At 49.1% G+C, this 17,342-nt stretch overlaps 6 protein-coding genes across 6 annotated transcripts; 3 read left to right on the top strand and 3 right to left on the bottom strand.

Moving 5' to 3' along the window:
• Positions 1–265: 265 nt before the first annotated feature.
• On the top strand, positions 266–2,039 carry EsH8_VII_000865 (uncharacterized protein; the record flags this gene model as incomplete). Its single annotated transcript, XM_083270998.1, has 6 exons — positions 266–504; positions 568–634; positions 700–873; positions 927–997; positions 1,050–1,229; positions 1,280–2,039. The coding sequence occupies 6 exons, from the start codon at positions 266–268 to the stop codon at positions 2,037–2,039; spliced, it is 1,491 nt and encodes a 496-aa protein (XP_083128555.1).
• A 42-nt stretch (positions 2,040–2,081) lies between these two features.
• Positions 2,082–4,049, bottom strand: EsH8_VII_000864 (uncharacterized protein; the record flags this gene model as incomplete). Its single annotated transcript, XM_083270997.1, has 2 exons — positions 2,082–2,099; positions 2,559–4,049. The coding sequence occupies 2 exons, from the start codon at positions 4,047–4,049 to the stop codon at positions 2,082–2,084; spliced, it is 1,509 nt and encodes a 502-aa protein (XP_083128554.1).
• A 1,957-nt stretch (positions 4,050–6,006) lies between these two features.
• Positions 6,007–7,652, bottom strand: EsH8_VII_000863 (flavin monoamine oxidase family protein; the record flags this gene model as incomplete). Its single annotated transcript, XM_083270996.1, has 3 exons — positions 6,007–6,755; positions 6,814–7,126; positions 7,203–7,652. 3 exons carry the CDS (start codon positions 7,650–7,652, stop codon positions 6,007–6,009), a joined length of 1,512 nt encoding a protein of 503 aa, XP_083128553.1.
• Positions 7,653–8,775: 1,123 nt separating this feature from the next.
• EsH8_VII_000862 (uncharacterized protein) lies at positions 8,776–9,213 on the bottom strand (the record flags this gene model as incomplete). Its single annotated transcript, XM_083270995.1, has 1 exon — positions 8,776–9,213. One exon carries the CDS (start codon positions 9,211–9,213, stop codon positions 8,776–8,778), a length of 438 nt encoding a protein of 145 aa, XP_083128552.1.
• Positions 9,214–13,032: 3,819 nt separating this feature from the next.
• EsH8_VII_000861 (uncharacterized protein) lies at positions 13,033–14,360 on the top strand (the record flags this gene model as incomplete). The annotated part of the gene is made up of 3 exons (XM_083270994.1): positions 13,033–13,688; positions 13,740–13,803; positions 13,875–14,360. 3 exons carry the CDS (start codon positions 13,033–13,035, stop codon positions 14,358–14,360), a joined length of 1,206 nt encoding a protein of 401 aa, XP_083128551.1.
• A 765-nt stretch (positions 14,361–15,125) lies between these two features.
• EsH8_VII_000860 (uncharacterized protein) lies at positions 15,126–16,124 on the top strand (the record flags this gene model as incomplete). Its single annotated transcript, XM_083270993.1, has 2 exons — positions 15,126–15,389; positions 15,447–16,124. The coding sequence occupies 2 exons, from the start codon at positions 15,126–15,128 to the stop codon at positions 16,122–16,124; spliced, it is 942 nt and encodes a 313-aa protein (XP_083128550.1).
• Positions 16,125–17,342: the final 1,218 nt, after the last annotated feature.

Below are 17,342 nucleotides of genomic sequence, written 5' to 3'. Positions count from 1 at the left end.
CGATACAGGACTTGATGGCTGAAATATTCAAGGAACTCCGCATCAATGTTACACGAAAAGCAACCCGTAGGATTCAAATACGCAAATTGCGGGCCACATGACGCCAAAATACAAGACGGGGTATAAGAAGACCCTTACCTGAATATTGAGGCAAGAGTCAATTTCCATATTGAAAAATCTCGCAGAGAAACCATCATCGTATTGTAGTCATCTGTCATTTGTCTTGTCGACAAGTCAATTCTAGGCCTGACTTGGATTGTTCAAGATGTCATCCTCGGAAACTCAGAATGGTGCTGGGGACACCAAAGCAAAGAAACAGATTCTTCTCAATGCTTTCGACATGTTCACTGTTGGGCATTTGTCCTTCGGACAATGGCGTAATCCTAAGGATAGAGCGAAAGACAAACGACGGGACCTGACTTACTGGACCGACCTTGCCAAGCTCCTTGACAAGGGAGGTTTCGTGGGTTTGTTTTTGGCTGATACTTTCGGGCCATATGATACGTAAGCTTGGAAACTTCTGGGCAGTAATGACATCAAATTCATGTGCTAATGTCTCTTCTTCAGATACAAAGGGAGCGCAGAGCCATCTGTTCGAACGGGTGCCCAGTGGCCAATGGCTGACCCTGTTATTGTAAGTCTGTTCCCAAGTTTTGGACGTTTTAAAACATGGAATCACTCAGCTACTGACGCTGTTAGCCTGTCTCTGCAATGGCTGCTGTCACTAAGAACTTGGGGTTTGCCATAACAACATCCACTTCGTACGAACAGGCGTATGTTGTTGCGAAACGTTTCAGTACCCTCGACCACCTTACAAAGGGGCGGTTTGGATGGAATATTGTAACGAGCTGGAAAGAGTCCGCGTCAAAGGCTGTAAGTGTCTTCTCACCTCATATAATGCAGTAACATCTGACATGAACAACCAGGTCGGATTACCGCTAGTTGAGCATGACACTCGTTATGCAAACGCAGATGAATATCTGCGCGTCTTGTACAAGTAAGTTATTGAATGCATCAGGTTGATATTGCCTCTGCTAAGCAGTGATAAGACTATGGGAGGGTTCCTGGTCAGACACCGCATTGGTGGAGGACGCTGAGAAGGGCATCTATTCCGACTACTCCCAGATTCGGCCAATTCATCACCATGGCAAATTTCATGTAGATGCGCCATTCTTAACCGACCCCTCACCCCAACGTACTCCGGTTTTGTTTCAAGCTGGCACATCGCCGTAAGTTGCTTTTGTCTCCCGCGAAGTCAGAAGCTTACCTCCTTTGCCAGAGCGGGTATTAAATTCGGCTCCACTCACGCGGAAGGCATCTTCGTCGCTGGGCTCTCCCCTCATGTTGTTGCACCAAGGGTAAAGGCTATTCGCGAGGGAGCCATCGCCGCCGGCCGAGACCCATACTCCGTCAAAGTCTTTGCCATGATCACTCCCATTATTGGAAAGGACGAAGAGGACGCAAAACGGAAGTATGAAGAGGCTCTCAAGTACGTCCTTATTGAGGGCGGTCTCTCCCAGTTCTCGGCGACAACCGGTATCGACGTCTCGAAGTTCGACTTGGATCACGAGCTCACCGAGGAAGACGTTGCGAGTCACTTGCAGCGTATCCACTCATCGTTATATAACCTGCGTTACCGCGGTGACGACGTGCCTAAGCTGACGCCTCGCAACTTGGGAACAGTTACTGCCATTGGTGGAAACGGTGCAATGCCAGTTGGAACAGCCGCTCAGGTTGCGGATGTATTCCAAGAGTGGGTAGACATTGCAGACGTTGACGGTTTCAACATTGGATATGTCATCACCCCAGGAAGCTTTGAGGATGCTGTTGAGTATCTTGTCCCTGAGCTTAGAAACCGGGGCTTGTTGCCGGATCCCATCCCGGAGGGCGGTCCAGCGCCTACCTTCAGGGAGCAGATCTATGGTCTTGGTCAGAAGGGGTTGAGATCAGATCACCCGGGACATAAGTACAAGTATGATACCTATGAGGATACTATTGCAAAAGAAGAGGCTGCTCGGGCAGCAGCTTTGGGACAGTAGGTCTAGTTAGAGATTTAGGACCCAATTGACGCTTTGGTCTAGTCAGTCGTAGAAGAGGTGCTAACTTGCAACTTGCAAAATGCTGCGTGGAAGGAAAGCCAGAACTCATTCTCCCACAAGTAGTGTGATGAAACAGAAAGGCCTACGTCATACTAGTCTCACATGTAAAAAACCTTCCTACGACCATAATCAACGATTTTCGTCGTTGGTTGAGACAGAGAATCAGCCTGTCTATGAGGAGCCATCAAGGTTAGGAATGTCAAGAAATATGGAATCAACTTCTTCAGCAGATACCAATGTTTTCAGGCAACTGGTGCCTCGGAAGATTCTGCACAGGACCCCCGAGAAAAGATCCGCAACACAAACGCATCGGACGAAGATTTACAGGTTAACAGAAGAAAGGGAAAGTCTTATTTTCTATAGTAATTCAAGTCTCTCATCCACCCCCTTCGCAACTTCTATACTCTTTTCCATAATGTCTCGTTCATGATCTGTCAATTCTCGAGCATTTGTGCCTACCATGCAACTCATGTCCTTCTTTTTCGCCCCCTTGACCCATTGCTGGTCAATCATCCAATGTGTCGGCACCGCAAACTCTGTCGCGTTGCCCATCTTGTTCTTCAACAAGCCCCCATTGTACCACAGGAGGTTGTCTAACTCGTCCACATGCGCGATCACAAAGCTGCATACCTGCGTCATGTCTGTGTACCCTTTATCAAGTGGCTTTCGCCATCCGACCATGCCGCCGTAGTGCCTTGAGAAAGAGTACTTCGAGCCCGTCGTCTCCAGGCCGATCCACCATGTCTCCTTGTCGCCATAGGTGATCCGATAAGTCCACGAGTTGCGTACGGCATGAGAGTTCTGCCAGCAAATATGCAGCAAACCCATTAATACGTCCAAGCGACCCTTGTTGAGTACGACAATGCCAGAATCTCCTTCCTCAGCGTACCTCTCTGTCCACACGAGTGACTTTTGCATCTCCTCACTAGGGTGCTTGAGCATCTCGTGATACCACTCGTGCCTCTCCGGGAATTGGTCCTTCCAAAGCAAGCGGTCGTGGAAAAGCAACGCTCCCTTCTCCCGATAACTCCGTTGCTGCAGGAGCTGTTCGGGGGGTTGCAGGAACACGGCGTCCGCATCCAATAAAATGACTTCTTCGAATCGGCTGCCCAGCGCGGCAAATGGCTTGATGGCCCATCCGCCTTCGGCCAGTCTCAATGACGTGTCGTTAAAAACGGTCAAAATGTCCAGAAACTCAATATGGGCGTTGTCGCCCACGGCGGCAGCTTGGACAATCGAATCGCGGTCCTCTTCGGACAAATCTTCCTCGCCAGCGTACACAATTTGAATCGGTAGCGTGGTCTGGTGCACCTGTGTCAGAGACGCTACCAAGTGGCATGCGAAGCGCAGCGTGCCGCGACCGGTCGGAATAACGATGCCTGCGTTTCTGTGCAGACTGTCTGCGACCGGTTCCTCGCTTTCAGTGCCGGCGGTGCCGACTGCGCCATCGTCGACGCGCTGTTGTGTTGGCTGTCGTGCGGGGGCGTTGACATTGCGAAAGCTTCGCTGGAGATCTGCCAGGGGTGATAGGCTGTGGGGGTCTCTTGGCGGAGATTGCAGGTAAGGGAACAGGGATGTCGCGACTCGTTCGACTTGTTCAGCTAAGAATTTCCTCTCGCTCCCCACCAGACGCTGCCCCTTTCCGTTCTTCTCCTCTAGTGCTTCAATCCATGAGCGCAGCACCTTTGTTCGCCCGCCGAGTTCGCCAAAAACGTTCTTGTAGGGTGGTCCGAGGGGGTAGTCGACAAAATATTGGGCCGTTGAGTTTATCGCATCGAGGTTCAGTCCTGATGTTTTCGATGTCCTGAAGGTGAATGCTGGCGAGGTAAATGGCGTTATTTGGTCATTATATCGAAGGAAATAGATAACGCAGAGAGTAATGAAGGCGGCGGCCGCGATGATGGGCGTCGAGTGAGCGCCGATTCGCGGTGGAAGTAGAAGACGAACCATCCTACATTACCTTCGCAATACAAATGGATAAAATGTCGCGACAATGTGCGCGCAGATTAGAGAACATCGACTTCGAAATTCTTAGCTGGGCAGGCAGCCCTTTAAAGAGCCAAGACCCCCAGAGAGAAAGTCCATTTTTGGATTTAGCCAAAGCTTATTACGCAGACATCCCCTCCCCACGCGTCGACAGTTAATTTATCTGACTGGTGACACTTGCGTGGTGCGGCTCGCTTGTTCCGAATGTCTGCACGTATCATGCCAGGCCATCCCGTTTGTCGTTAGGGAGGCCGCGCCAGCATGCACAGCCATTGATTGGTGTGGCTTCGATTTGTCTGCTCCTTGCGACCTCTCAGTGCTAGGGTACCCATCCCACTCCGAGCTACCGGGACGAACACGCGTCTGGGATATAGCGTGGACCCACGGCGTCAGAGTCCAGGCCACCCGTCTCCCCCGCATACCGATGCTGACCTACCCCTTTTCCCATGTTCATACGGGGTAAGGGACTGAGTATTAGGTCAGCTGTCGGATGCTTTCCAGTCATTTGCGTATTGCGCCTGGAAGAGTGAAAGTCTAGGTTACGTGTTTGTCTCCGGCGTTCTTTGTTGCGTTCGTAACGGTTTAACTACCATTCGGCAACGCGTGGCCAAGTAGTTTCGGCTAGAAACCTTTGGTTGTTATTCGGGCAACATGTTCAAATCCGTTGACTCGAGACTGCGTGTATCACATTTGACCCGAAACTTATGATCAGTCAGCGCCTTAGGCAGCAGGCCTGTCATTTGGTATAGCCGCCCAGCTGCCCATCTAGGTCTAGCCATCATTTAAGGTGTCAAGGGGATGCTGCACGGGATGCTTCTGCAAAGGGTGCTAGCGGCACGGGCAAATGCTTGCTTGGGTGACCTGCCGGTCAAGAATGACTCGAGGGGCATGACTTGAAAGGTGTTATGCAAAGGCAGCATCCTGGGCCTTCTTTGACATTATCCAATTTTTCGCTTCCATGCGACTATCCGTGGCTATTAGAAATAACACTGTCACTCAGATGCCGTTGAACTAACAATGCTTTACGACAAAAATTATTCATTGCATTGGCTCATAACCTGGATAGGTTATGGTATTCTGGGTTTCTGACTGAATTCATGCATGATGTCCACTGGAAAGAAGTCAGGCTGAAATAAGAACGAACTAGATGGCGGCAACAGTGAACCGGAAGCTAACCTGGCTAGCATGTAGGTGTCAAGCATCATGGGTCGAGACCGCGAACTGGATTGATGCAGAAGCAGGGTATTTCAGTCTCATCCAGCAAAGGGAATAGAAAGGCACCATAAATGCACGTATAAAGTAGCACTAAAATATGGGGGGTGTGGCTATCAGGGAGTAGAAGTTCGAGTTCTTCTGAGTAGTACGGTTTAATTAAGAATTTCCCTACCTAAATACCAGATGTTCACTGACATCCCGTCATTATTCGGCCGACTCCGAATGCTGAGCCATGCACAACACCGCTTCGTATCGCTCGACTCACTCTACTCAGCAGACGCATATAATTTTGCACGCCTCAAGTAGGAGATTTGCTCCGAGAGAAGTAATCAGACCATATTAAGTAAATCTCAGCAATGATTAATCCTCACGACCATTGCAAAAATATAGCCAACCCCCTGTCAAAAACAAAGTAAGATTCGCATGGGTCTCCCTACACGTGCCCAAGGACTTCAGCCAAGAAACAGAAAGCTAAGGCCTGTCGAGTGCCACATATCTTAGTATTTTTTCTGAATTACCAGATGAACTGACTCTAATAATGTTTGACCAACTTTGATAACGTAAATATGCTATGAAATAAACACAAAACAAACACAAAAGACACGATGTCCTACTCAGCTAAGGAGACGGCCCATTCTAGCATTCAATCAGGCTTTACTGATAGTAACCTTTGTGGTCATCAGCTACTAATAACCAACGATAGCGTCTAATCATCCGATTCAAGAGTGTCAATGACCTCCTCTGCCACTCTCTTGCCTGAAGTGATGGCCCCCTCCAGGTAACCTTTCCATGCATATGCAGTCTCCCCCCCGCCAAAATGCAGGTTGCCGAAGGACTCTCTCAATGCAACGCCGTACTTCCGCAACATACCGGGCCCCATGGAGGAAGTCGGGGCCCCCCAGATGTACTCAGTCTTCGTCCATTCTACGGCATTGTACTCTGAGATATTGCGCGCATCCGCAGCCAGGTCCGAGCCCACGAGCGTGGCTAAGTGCTCGGTGATGGCCTTCTCGCGCTCCAGATCGGTTAACTCGTGCCACGCGGCGGCGATATTGCCCGCAACAAAAAGAGCAAGACTATACTGCTCCGTCTCGAGATCGGAAGTGTCCCAGCTGAAGCAAATCGGCCCAACTTCGGAGAAGAACTTGCCTACAAGGCCGGCATCTCGCCACCAGGGTGTCGAATAGCTAAGAATGACCTTGGCGTAGATTCCAGGCATGGTCTGTTTTGCCAAGCTGCTCTTAGAAGGCGGTAGCGGCGGCGTGAATTGGATGTAAGAGTACGTGTTGGTGGGGATAGCAATGATGACCTTCTTTGATTTGTACCTTTTTCCGCAGCTCGTCGTCACGAGAACCTTCTTATCATCGAGCTGCATGATACGATTCACGGGACTGTTCACCTTGACGCTTCCCTCGGGCATGGCACCGACAAGCGCTTCAGTTATCGCCGATGTTCCTATTCCGTGTTAACTGACGGCGCGTTTATGCAAAGCGGGCCTCAGGGAATACACTACCTTTTTTTATTTTGAGCGACTGGGCTCCAAACGAGCCTTCTGTAACCAGGCTCTCGAGGCCGTTTCCGGACTGCACGTAATCCAATAAGTAATGAGCCCCGACTTCTTGTGGCATGCGGCCGACAAGGGCGCTGGTCAGGCTTTCAGCCGCGGCCCGGACTTCGGGGTCACCCCAGAGTCCCTTTTGAGCCACCCACTCGGCCAGCGTGACATCTTCATCTTTCGGGAACTCGTCAAACTTGTAAATGTTGGTCTCGTTTGCAGCCTGAGCTATCAACAGATTAAACTGATCCACTGCGCTGAGTTCATCGGTCTTTGCCAGGAGGCCTATATCAGCATGTTTCTGCGATTTCACGGGAATTTCCCCTATAAAGGCTGTTTTGACTCACATGTTCGATACTCTGAGACCCCCGAATAACCGTTCCGTTATAGTCTTGACGAATGACGTCGCCGGTAGTGTACTGTTCCGCGGTCTCCAGGCCAAACTGTTCGCAAATGGCGTAGCTGAAAGGCTGAGTTATCTTATTGATCCAGGTCGCTCCCAACTCAATAAGCTTTTCCGGCGCGCTCTGCAACGGCTGCGTCTGGCTCCGGCCGCCGATGCGGTGCCTCGCCTCGAGCAGCAGAGTCTTGTACCCGGCCTGCGAAACATCATATGCTGCCATGACTCCGGAGAAACCACCGCCCACTATGATAACGTCGACTTCGATCTCAGGCGGCTCAGAGAAAGTTTCGATCACCGGGTTACTCGGCGTAGCACCGGGCACTGCGGTCGTCGAGCTCGTCCAAGGCTGACTGAGGACTGCATCTCTCGCCACACCAAGTCCGAAGACAGGCATGATGAGAATGAGAATTGCGACGGTGGGAGTAACGAGATTCATTAAAATGATCTCACTGAAAGGTGCAATGTAGAATCTGAGACAAACAATATCTTTGGGGACAGTGGAGAGGATGTTGGTAGGCTTAGCAAATGCTTTTTGAAGATTAAATGAGTATAGTATTAGGTAGTAGAAGATGTTCAAATATTGCTCTGAGATGAGTTGACATTAATTCCACGAAGTTTTCGAATGACTGCACTTATATACAACTTTCGCAAGCTTGCAACCCAGTCGTTCGCATTCGGACGACGCCTGTTGCTGGCCGTCTAAGCCCCAGCTCACCGACAACATCTGCGGTAGTTGGACATATCATTTGAGTAAGACAATTCTGGGCATTTTGCACTGCCTTGGTTGTTCTGCGAGTGGTTCTTGGTGAGGATGCATGGAGGTTTAGTTTGGAGTTGGAAAAGGTCAACAAATGAGGACCTTCGCTCACCCGCGGATGGCCGAAGGTCCGATCGGCGAATCTGGGCGCATTTTCCACGTATGCTTATCGCATTCGCATCCGCGTCGGTATGGCCGGCATATTAAGTTGACATATTTAATTGGTGATTGGCCTAACTGTGTCTCCTAGCGTAGCGTCCAGCGCCACCCCAGCCATAGGAACACTGCACAGCACGCCGTTTACGTCTGCCAACGTCAGAAGGATCATTACCCAATATAATGGACGCCCTGTTTCTTACAGTCGAGCTTTGATGCCGATTGTAAAAACGCTGCCCGTGTCTCTGGGTGATATTCTCACTGCCAAGATAACTATGACGATGTGGCAATCAGGGCTCAATAATATGAGCGCTTGTCAGCTTGTTGTTCCTAGGCGAGATGGACTTGCAGAGAAATAAAGCAAAATAGGTTCACATACAAGAAACTCCAGCTGTGCATCGACTGAATTCTGAAAAAGGAATCGTTCAGATACTGGACTGAGCTTGACATTATGCATCACAATGAAATTATTTACTTTCGTTTTTATATTTAGTTATATATAACTCATTATACGTTTCTCCATCCAATTAATCGGTTATACTGACTCCCCAGACCAGCTGATGAAATGTGGTAACCTTGACATTTTTACTACATCCATCTTCCTTTAGTTGACTCTGTTCTTGGAGTTCTTGGAATTCTTGGAGTTCTTGGAGTTTTGGGAGTTCTTGGAGTTTTGGGAGTTCTTGGAGTTTTGGGAGTTCTTGGAGTTTTGGGAGTTCTTGGAATTTTGCGAGTTCTTGGAGTTTTGCGAGTTCTGGGAGTTCCGAGAGTTCCGAGAGTCCCTTGCAACCTGCGAATGATACGAGTCGAGGGATCTAAGGCAAATCTCTCCGCAGTTGCCTCCAGCAAGCTTGGCTTCGTTGTCGTTGTAGTTCTTGACGTCGGCCGAAGTGTCGCTTCTTGCCTCGACGTCCGCAGCGGCGTTCTGCTGGAGTCCTTGCAACAATGAGGAATTGATGTCTGCCGGAGTCGCGACAGGCAGCGCAGTAACAGCGCCGCTGGCTGACAGAGTAACGAGTATCAGAGTTGAGAGGAAGCGCATATTTATGGCTGGATAGTTTTCTACGAATTAGGCTCCGTAAAGGCTACTAGTCCTAATGAACAAGGATGCTGAAGAGAGGTAGATGACTAGTGTTCTTAGGATTGAGAGGTGAAATTAATTAATGATGAAGAGAATTCCCTGGCAAAGGTGGGCCAACTCTGCCTTTAATTAGCAATGAAGCTCTGTATGCATTTAGCTCTCACTGCTACAAAAGTTGACTTAGCCGGCCCGACTCATAAGTTATTTTGTTACATGATATCGTCAGATGACAACGCTTTCGATACATAGCCTTGTGAAACAAAACCAGATGGTTTCGGGAAGCTAGCGTGTTTGTCAACTTAAGCTTTGAGGCGGAGATTTTCTTTTCCAGAGATTGCGATTAAAATATCGGCATGTGTTCGGCTTTGCCGTCGTGGGCTTCCTCTGGATCTGGGAAAACATGCCGGCGTTCCTTCCTGGTAGTTTTATTGAGACCGGGATATGAGGTCTAGATGTGATTTGCAGTAGGGGTGGCCCTAGGCCAAAGGTTCAGCGACGCTGACAAACAAGTTTTGCGCGAATTATGCTTAAGATCCGCCTCACCCCAGTAGATACTCTTCCTAAGTTGGACGTGTCAGCTTCGAAACGAAACGTCACGGAGTAGAATCAAAAGCATGACTGGCGATATTCAAGCCTGGTTCAGTACGTAGAGTATGATTATTTGGTTCATTGTCCCGTGTCTCAAAATTCTGTTACACCACCTGATTCTTGTATCATACAGCCGTCGGGATCTCATTGAGAGCTGCATGGCTCTACCTGTATTTCTATCTGATAAAACTATCCTATGTAAGCGATTAGCTTGTCAATGCAGATTGTCTCAAGTTCAATTTCATCTGGTTCTATACTTAGCAAACAATATGTCAAGATGTTCTCAAAGGGATGGCATGGACTCAGTCTTGGATAATCGGTAAGAACTGCCCAAAAAGTTTCCCGGGGTTTTCACAGTCGCAGAGTTTGTTTTCGCATTTTATTTCAATTATTGGTATCCTCTTAGCAATTCAGAGACCACCATCCGCCGGAGACTTTCAAGCTTTTACTGGTAGCATCGGAACTTCCAAGATTGAAACCCTTCCAACCTGAAATATTACATCTACAGCCAGTGTCTTCTGTGTAGTTGTTCTTGCAAGAATCCTGTTTGATTGCCTTTTCTCTCACTCAAAATGGGTAGCACCTGGTTTAAGTTCTATACCCTGTACCGGGGATTTTATTGACGAACGTGGGCAAATCCAATTGTGCACAAGTTCTATCACGCCGCGGAGAATGTAGTATTTTCCCTTGCAAAAGCCCCGGGTGAACAGGCAGGCTCAATTTAGAACCTTTGCTAATATTGCACTATCGGTATGCCCGAAGGTGATGGTAAATAGACACACTGTCGCAACATGCGAGCGCGAGGCTTACAAAATTGAATGTGCCTGAATCTTCGGACGGTCTCATCAGAAACAAGCACTCCATGCCCTTCAAAACAATGCAGGAGGTCCGATGGGGTTGTGTAAGGTGCACGGTTGGCTTTGATAGAACCGGTATGAATAATAAAGTAACAATATTTTTAAAGCGTTTTTGGCAAAAGCACGCATGTACCTGCCCAGCAAAACCCGGTTTCTGCCACGCATTCTTGTCCTATGCAAAGCAGCGAACTTCAACTCCGTCTTAAAGCCAAGCTGAGTACATGAACACAGAGTTTTCCTGGCCACGGAGTTGATGTAGGGACAAAACGCGTGGCCGGTACTCAGACATTCCCGAAATCCAACCGTATCGTCGGCAAATTCGGTTGGGGACATCATAAGAGCAAGCAGTATAGCCTAGATATGATACAAGCAGCTTTACATTACTCCTAACATGTACTTAAACCTCTTCCGAGATGATTCCACTGACACAAAGATTCTCCTGGACCAAAAGTTGTAACAGCGCATTAACCCGTCTTCGTTCCGATTCCTGTCCAAGATGAGGAGAAAGAACGACAATGGGGTTGAAAAGCATTCCCTGGAGCTTTCCGGAACTTTAAAATACGGTTAAGGGGCAATCAAATGGAGAACCCTTGAACGGTCATTACTCTAAACATACTCCAACACCAACAATGAACACCAAAATGGTTGTCTTTGCAAATTACAGCAGCACGTGGAAGCAGAGAATAAGTTTTAGGGGCAATTGCGGAGAGGATAATGGTAGGCATCTGCATCCAGTGTCTGGTGTTTTCATTTTGGGGGTTTCTATATGGCAGTGCTCCAAGCGTTACGAGCGGGTCAGGCAGGGCGACCAGCTGTGGCACAGAACAAAGGCGTCGGCCATGACAAATCCGTTGTCGTTATGGCCAACTGTGCTGACCGTAACACCAAGGTGACTTAATATAAGCTAGTGTTCATATAATCAACCAAAGACACGCCAGACCAGCTTGCAAATTGTTACCAAGAAGACAAAACATATCGGCGAATACGACAAATTAAACAGTGCGATGAGATATTATATCTAAGAGTCGACGATGAGAAATCGTATGAGTCTAGTGGCATGCTTTAATCAAACGTAAGAAGTTATTTTGCATCACCGTCGCGCAGTACATGTCGACAGGAAAGAAAAAGGGGAAAAAAAAAAGGAAACACCATTTTACCAGTGTCATCGTAGCTGGCATCTCGCACGCCAAATAACCGACAATCGGCTAAAGCTGCATGCTCAGTAAGTAGTTGTGTTGTTCTTGTGGTCGCATGACATAAACTTTGAAGGTGGAATGCAACTTCAAAGAAATATCAAAAAGATGCCCTTTTGGAAAAGGCTTAGAACCAACGCCAACGTCTACAAACCTAGTCGAACGCGTAATTTCGTCGGGTGATGTGGGATGCATCTGAGTCATGAAGGGTTCGACGTGCCTAAGAAAACCCCTGAATATAAGAAGCTGTGGAAAGCTTAAACTGAAGAATTGTTTGAAATAAATTGAAGCGACAGTCATTCGTGTGCTTGCCACCTCCAATCATCTTAGGCATTTAGAACTGAAAAAAAAATTCTTATAAGTGGTTAACATGCGTGCATTCAGCTCAAGCCCAAGTAGTTCAAACGCCCGTGGCATAGTACTTCACTGGGAAGGTAAAGAGCACGTATCAGTATCCAGGTACAACCTCACGTCCACTAGAGCTCTCACGCTTTATTGAAGAGTGTTCTGCAGCCAGAACCTTTGGGGTCTAGGCCCCGCTGTGTAAATCCAGGGCCACTATAACGATGAACTTTAAAAAAGCTCCTTATGAGGCCGGCTCCGGAGCTCTCGGAGTTTAAAAGTTGAACAATACCCTTCATTCTATCGTATCAGTGGACCGTAGGTCTGTTTGCTGTCTTGGCGCAATAGAACCATTTCCCAAGCGTGATGGTTCAGGTAGGGTGACCCCTACGAATCGTGATTGCACACAATCAAATCACACAGCACCCAACGCCTGGGAAATTTCTTTGCCTTCTCCCTTACGAGTCAAAAATATCTTTAAGCGACTTTCGAGTGAGTTAGCAAAGTATGTTAAAGAGAACCAGGACTTCTCCGCGCCATCTTACTGTCGTCACAAAGTGCCAAGACAGCATCATTCTCTGTGTAATTCCCGTTCCTGAAGAAGCTCCCGGGCGCAGCAATGAAGTCGTCATGCTCCTGATCTATAAAATCTTCACCATGCTCTCTCTCGACTTCAAGAACATTCCGTAGTATCACGACCAAAAATTTTTTACCCACGCTCATTAGGCATCGCAGGTCACTCGTTTTTCTGTTTTGTTTTTGCAACCAACTCATACGCTCTTTTTAACCACATCTTCAATATGTTGCTGCTTCCAGCAATCGTGTCTTGCCTTCCCTTGGCCCTGGCGGCAAACATTTACGTTTCTCCCACGGGAAACCCAACCCCGGACGGCAGCCAGTCGAAGCCTTATGGTGACATTCAGACGGCTGTGGATCTCTCACGCCCGGGTGATGTCATTACCCTCCGCGGTGGAACCTACGAATTGTTGAAGAACATTAACATCACCGTGAACGGCACGGCCCAAGCCCCGATTACTCTTCAAGCGGCCAAAGATGAGGAGGTTATCATTGATGGCGAGGGTCTCCCCGATACCCCGGCTCCCGTCGGTGCTTCTGTGGCCGGCAGGAACCGCGGTGTTCTCCACGTTGAGCGCATCCATTACTGGAACTTTGCCCGTCTGATTTTCACCCATGGCCCCTACGGAGTGTACGTGAAGGACTGCAGCAACTTGCGATTCAACCAGATCGTCACCCGTGACAACTACGAGAGCGGTTTCCACATGCAGGGTGCCCTTTCCAACAACGTCATTTCCTACCTCGACTCGTACGGCAACCGTGACCCGAGAAACAACGGCGAGAACGCCGACGGCATCGCCATTAAGGAGGGCAAGGGAGAAGGCAACATCATTGTCGGCAGCAGATTCTGGGACAACTCTGACGACGGCGTGGACTTCTGGTAAGTAGATGTCGCCGGAGCTCATGACACACATGCTAAATGATGGACCAGGGAGTTCCATTCCAAGTTGGTGATCAAGGACAGCATTGCCTGGGGCAACGGCTTTAACCGCTGGGTGAGTTGATCTACGCATACATCGTCAATATTCTTTTGGCGTTGCTCTCGTATATGCTAATGTACGGACAGAACCTGCCTGACTTCACTGGCAACGGTAACGGCTTCAAGCTCGGCGGCGGCAGTGCTGGCGACATTCTCTTCTCCGACCGCGACGTCATCAACTGCATCGCGTTCGGCAACAAGGCTAACGGTTTCACCGACAACTCGCAAACCGGAAACTTCCTCATTGAGCACAACACCTCGTGGATGAACGGCAGAGTTGGTTTCCGCAGCGTGAACGCGACGGGCACTCTCAAGCGCAACGTCGCCGCCGTGAACAACCCTGAGGCCCTGTCCAACGCCACCTATGGCGGACAGGTGACTCTGAGAGACGCGCAGACCTCCACCGGGAACTCGTGGGATCTTGAGGAGGTCGTGCTCACCAACGCAAGCTTCAAGAGCGTTGACATCAGCCTTGTTTCCGGACCTCGCGGCAAGAACGGAAAGATCACTCCCAGCAACTTCTTGGCTCTTGTCGATGGCGCCGATATGGGAGCTACCACTAACTGGAAATAAGTATGCAAAGCGTGGGTCCGCTGCATCCTCGTTACGCAGGCTAGGCTTTTGCATCTGGTCTAACCATGGGCACTCATCATACCATATTTGCTAGCAATTGCATTTAGGGTCTGAATACCAGGATCATGGACAACTCATACATTTCTACAAATGACTTATTGGCCAAGTGAACGCAAGGATGTGCACGCATTTGGGGGTGTGACGCAAGTTATTGTTGATGTATCCCACCACAGCAGAGCAGACCCATGTGAAGAACGTGTAACGACATTATCACATTTCGTATGTCACCGCTATCCAGTGTCCAACTTAAAGGTAACAAGGAACCCTCGGTCGGACAATTAGGACGCAAACCGGGGCCGAGGCGCCGGTGATCGACAAAGATTTGTTATACCAGCCGCCTTGAAATCGATTTGAAAGCCGTAGACCAGATGTCGAATGAAAAGGAAAGAGGGCGGGCTGCTAGATCGTGTGATCTTAGTAAGGCGTCGCTGTGGTAGGGAAGATGCCTGATAGGAGGTCTTAATAGTGGAAAGTGACGTAATGAGGATGTCAATGGGGCGGTCCCCTGCCAAGCGAGTTCCATGTCGTGAGGTGATTAAGCGTGTTAAGCGTGTCACGATCGCATCTTCTGATTCTATCTCATCCCATTTCGCTACTCATTTGAAGCGATACCCGAGTGGCATCTGAGAGGCCATCGACCAAATAAGCATCTTTTATCATCTGTTCTTCAAGACTGCACGTCCGATTAAGCTCTTATGTTGCAAAATGAAGTCGATCGGCATCTTCCCCGGCTCAGGCGCTCTTGGTGGGAGCACCTACGACTATCTACTTAAGCTTCTGCCTAGCGATCAAATCATTTTGATCAACCGACATCCGGAGAAGGTGCCAAAAGAGCACATAAAGAATGGCGTCCGGGCTCGTAAAGCATCGTATGAGTCAAGTCCCTCGGACCTTGAAGCTGTATTTGCTGGGATTGAGGTTCTCTTCCTCATTTCATACCCAAGCCATGTGCATGATTATCGGAAAAAGGTAAGACGAAACTGATCATTTGCACCAGTAAATATTTGATGAACTAAATATGACCAGGTGCAACTGCCAGCTATTGATGCAGCAAGACGGGCCGGGGTGAAGCACATTTTCTACAGCTCGCTAGCTTTCGCTGGAGATCTCCAGGACTCGTCTCTAGCAGAAGTGATGCAAGCTCACCTCGACTCTGAGCGCTACCTCGCCGAGGCTGCGGCATCCGACCCGAAGTTCACGTACACTGCCATTCGCGAGGGCCTGTACTCGGAATCTTACCCTATATACACGGCATTTTTCGACATCAACGCGCCAACGGACGAGATTCTCATCCCGCATGACGGCTCTGGACCGGGCGTTGCATGGGTCAAGCGGACCGAACTCGGCGAAGCGACGGCGAAACTCATCGCCAACTACTCGTGGGACCCCGAACAGTTCGCTCACGTCAACGAAAAGGTTCTCCTCACGGGTCCAAAGGCTTGGTCACTGGAAGATACGGTGAAGGTCCTCGGGCAGGTTGCGGGCAAGGACATTCGGATCCGAAAAGTGGACGTCGATGAGTACGTGAAGCTGCCGCAAGTACTTTCGCGGTTCGGGTCTCGGGAGAACGCGCGAACTTGGGCTACGGCATGGGAGGCGATCAGTGCTGGGGAGACTGCTGTTGTGACGGACAGCTTGAGAGAGATCATTGGGCGAGACCCTGAAGAGTTCGAGGTGACCATTCAGTGCTTGCAGCGCACGTAGGATCGGATTTGCAGCGCGCTGTTTGCTTGCTGGGGGGGGGGGGGGGGGGGGGGGGGAGCCCTTGAAAATCCGAGGCCCGCCAAAACGTCGGGCATTTTCCAAACTTTTGGGTGTGATTGCTGGCGAGCCACTACAGCATGTTCTCCAAGGACCGAAGATCGGGCACCAGACTTTACTTGGCAAGCAACAGTAGCTAGTGGCTCAGTGGGAGACATCAAAACACTTGTTATGGGGGCTAATTGGGGATGGGGTAAACAAGGCCGGTTTGGGCTTAGCCTGGATGGTGCTTCCCGCTTTGCACTATAGTTTCCAGCCAAGGCCTGTTTTTCAACAAGTTGGGCGATTGGTTTAGTGGTATAATGACCGCTTAGCATGCGGTAGGTCCAGGGTTCGATTCCCTGATCGTCCATTTCTTTTGCTGCTGCTACAAGTAATGCTAAAAGTTACATTTTGTATGTTGCACACTAATCTTATTAAACTACTCTATTTTGTCTCTAGTGCAGAGTATGAGCTGCCTTTTAACCTTTTGCAAACAAACATTTCGTCGAAATAAAGTATGTGCGCGTCGGCATTGATTCCGGACCACGGGCCGCAAGTTGTACCTGCACCCAAACATGTGCCTACAGTTGAGGGTGTCCTAGTTCAAAAATCGAAGGAAAAACGTTACTTATCGTTACGGTCCTATTCCGCACCGCCTCTCTTCGTCAGGAATGGCTTCGCGGATGAGCAAGCATACGCGGCGAGAATTTTGAATGACCCATAAAGCAAGTGTATTTTTTCCACGGGGTTTGGGCGTTAGGCGCAATAGAAAACGGAATCGTTTCTGATCACAAACGCACATCAATGGCTTGACCGGCATTCTCGCAGCCCATATTACCTGACCTCAGAGTTATTACTCTGCAATAAGGGGCTTGGTTGAGACTTGCAGGCCATACCATCAAGATGCGCTTGATGAGTTGCTGACATTGTCTTTTGTCGATGACAAATTCATGATTCCCTGATGAGACATCGGATTTAGAGTCGGAGAATTTAGAACCAGGGTAATGGTCAGAAAAGGAGAAGGAGAACGTGGATGATGTGGAGTAAGGCAATGACGCCAGCATTTCTATAGTACAATTTATCTCCTCTAAGTCGTGGGGGCTCAAGCATCTGACATGGACTGAAGGAACGAAGGGATCTAGCCTTTCAAGGACACCATGCTACCTACATACATGTAAG

This window comes from Colletotrichum jinshuiense, chromosome 7, assembly GCF_051148585.1.
Source record: "Colletotrichum jinshuiense chromosome 7, complete sequence".
NCBI classification, from domain to species: domain Eukaryota; kingdom Fungi; phylum Ascomycota; class Sordariomycetes; order Glomerellales; family Glomerellaceae; genus Colletotrichum; species Colletotrichum jinshuiense.
This window is presented reverse-complemented; position numbering and strand designations above follow the sequence as displayed.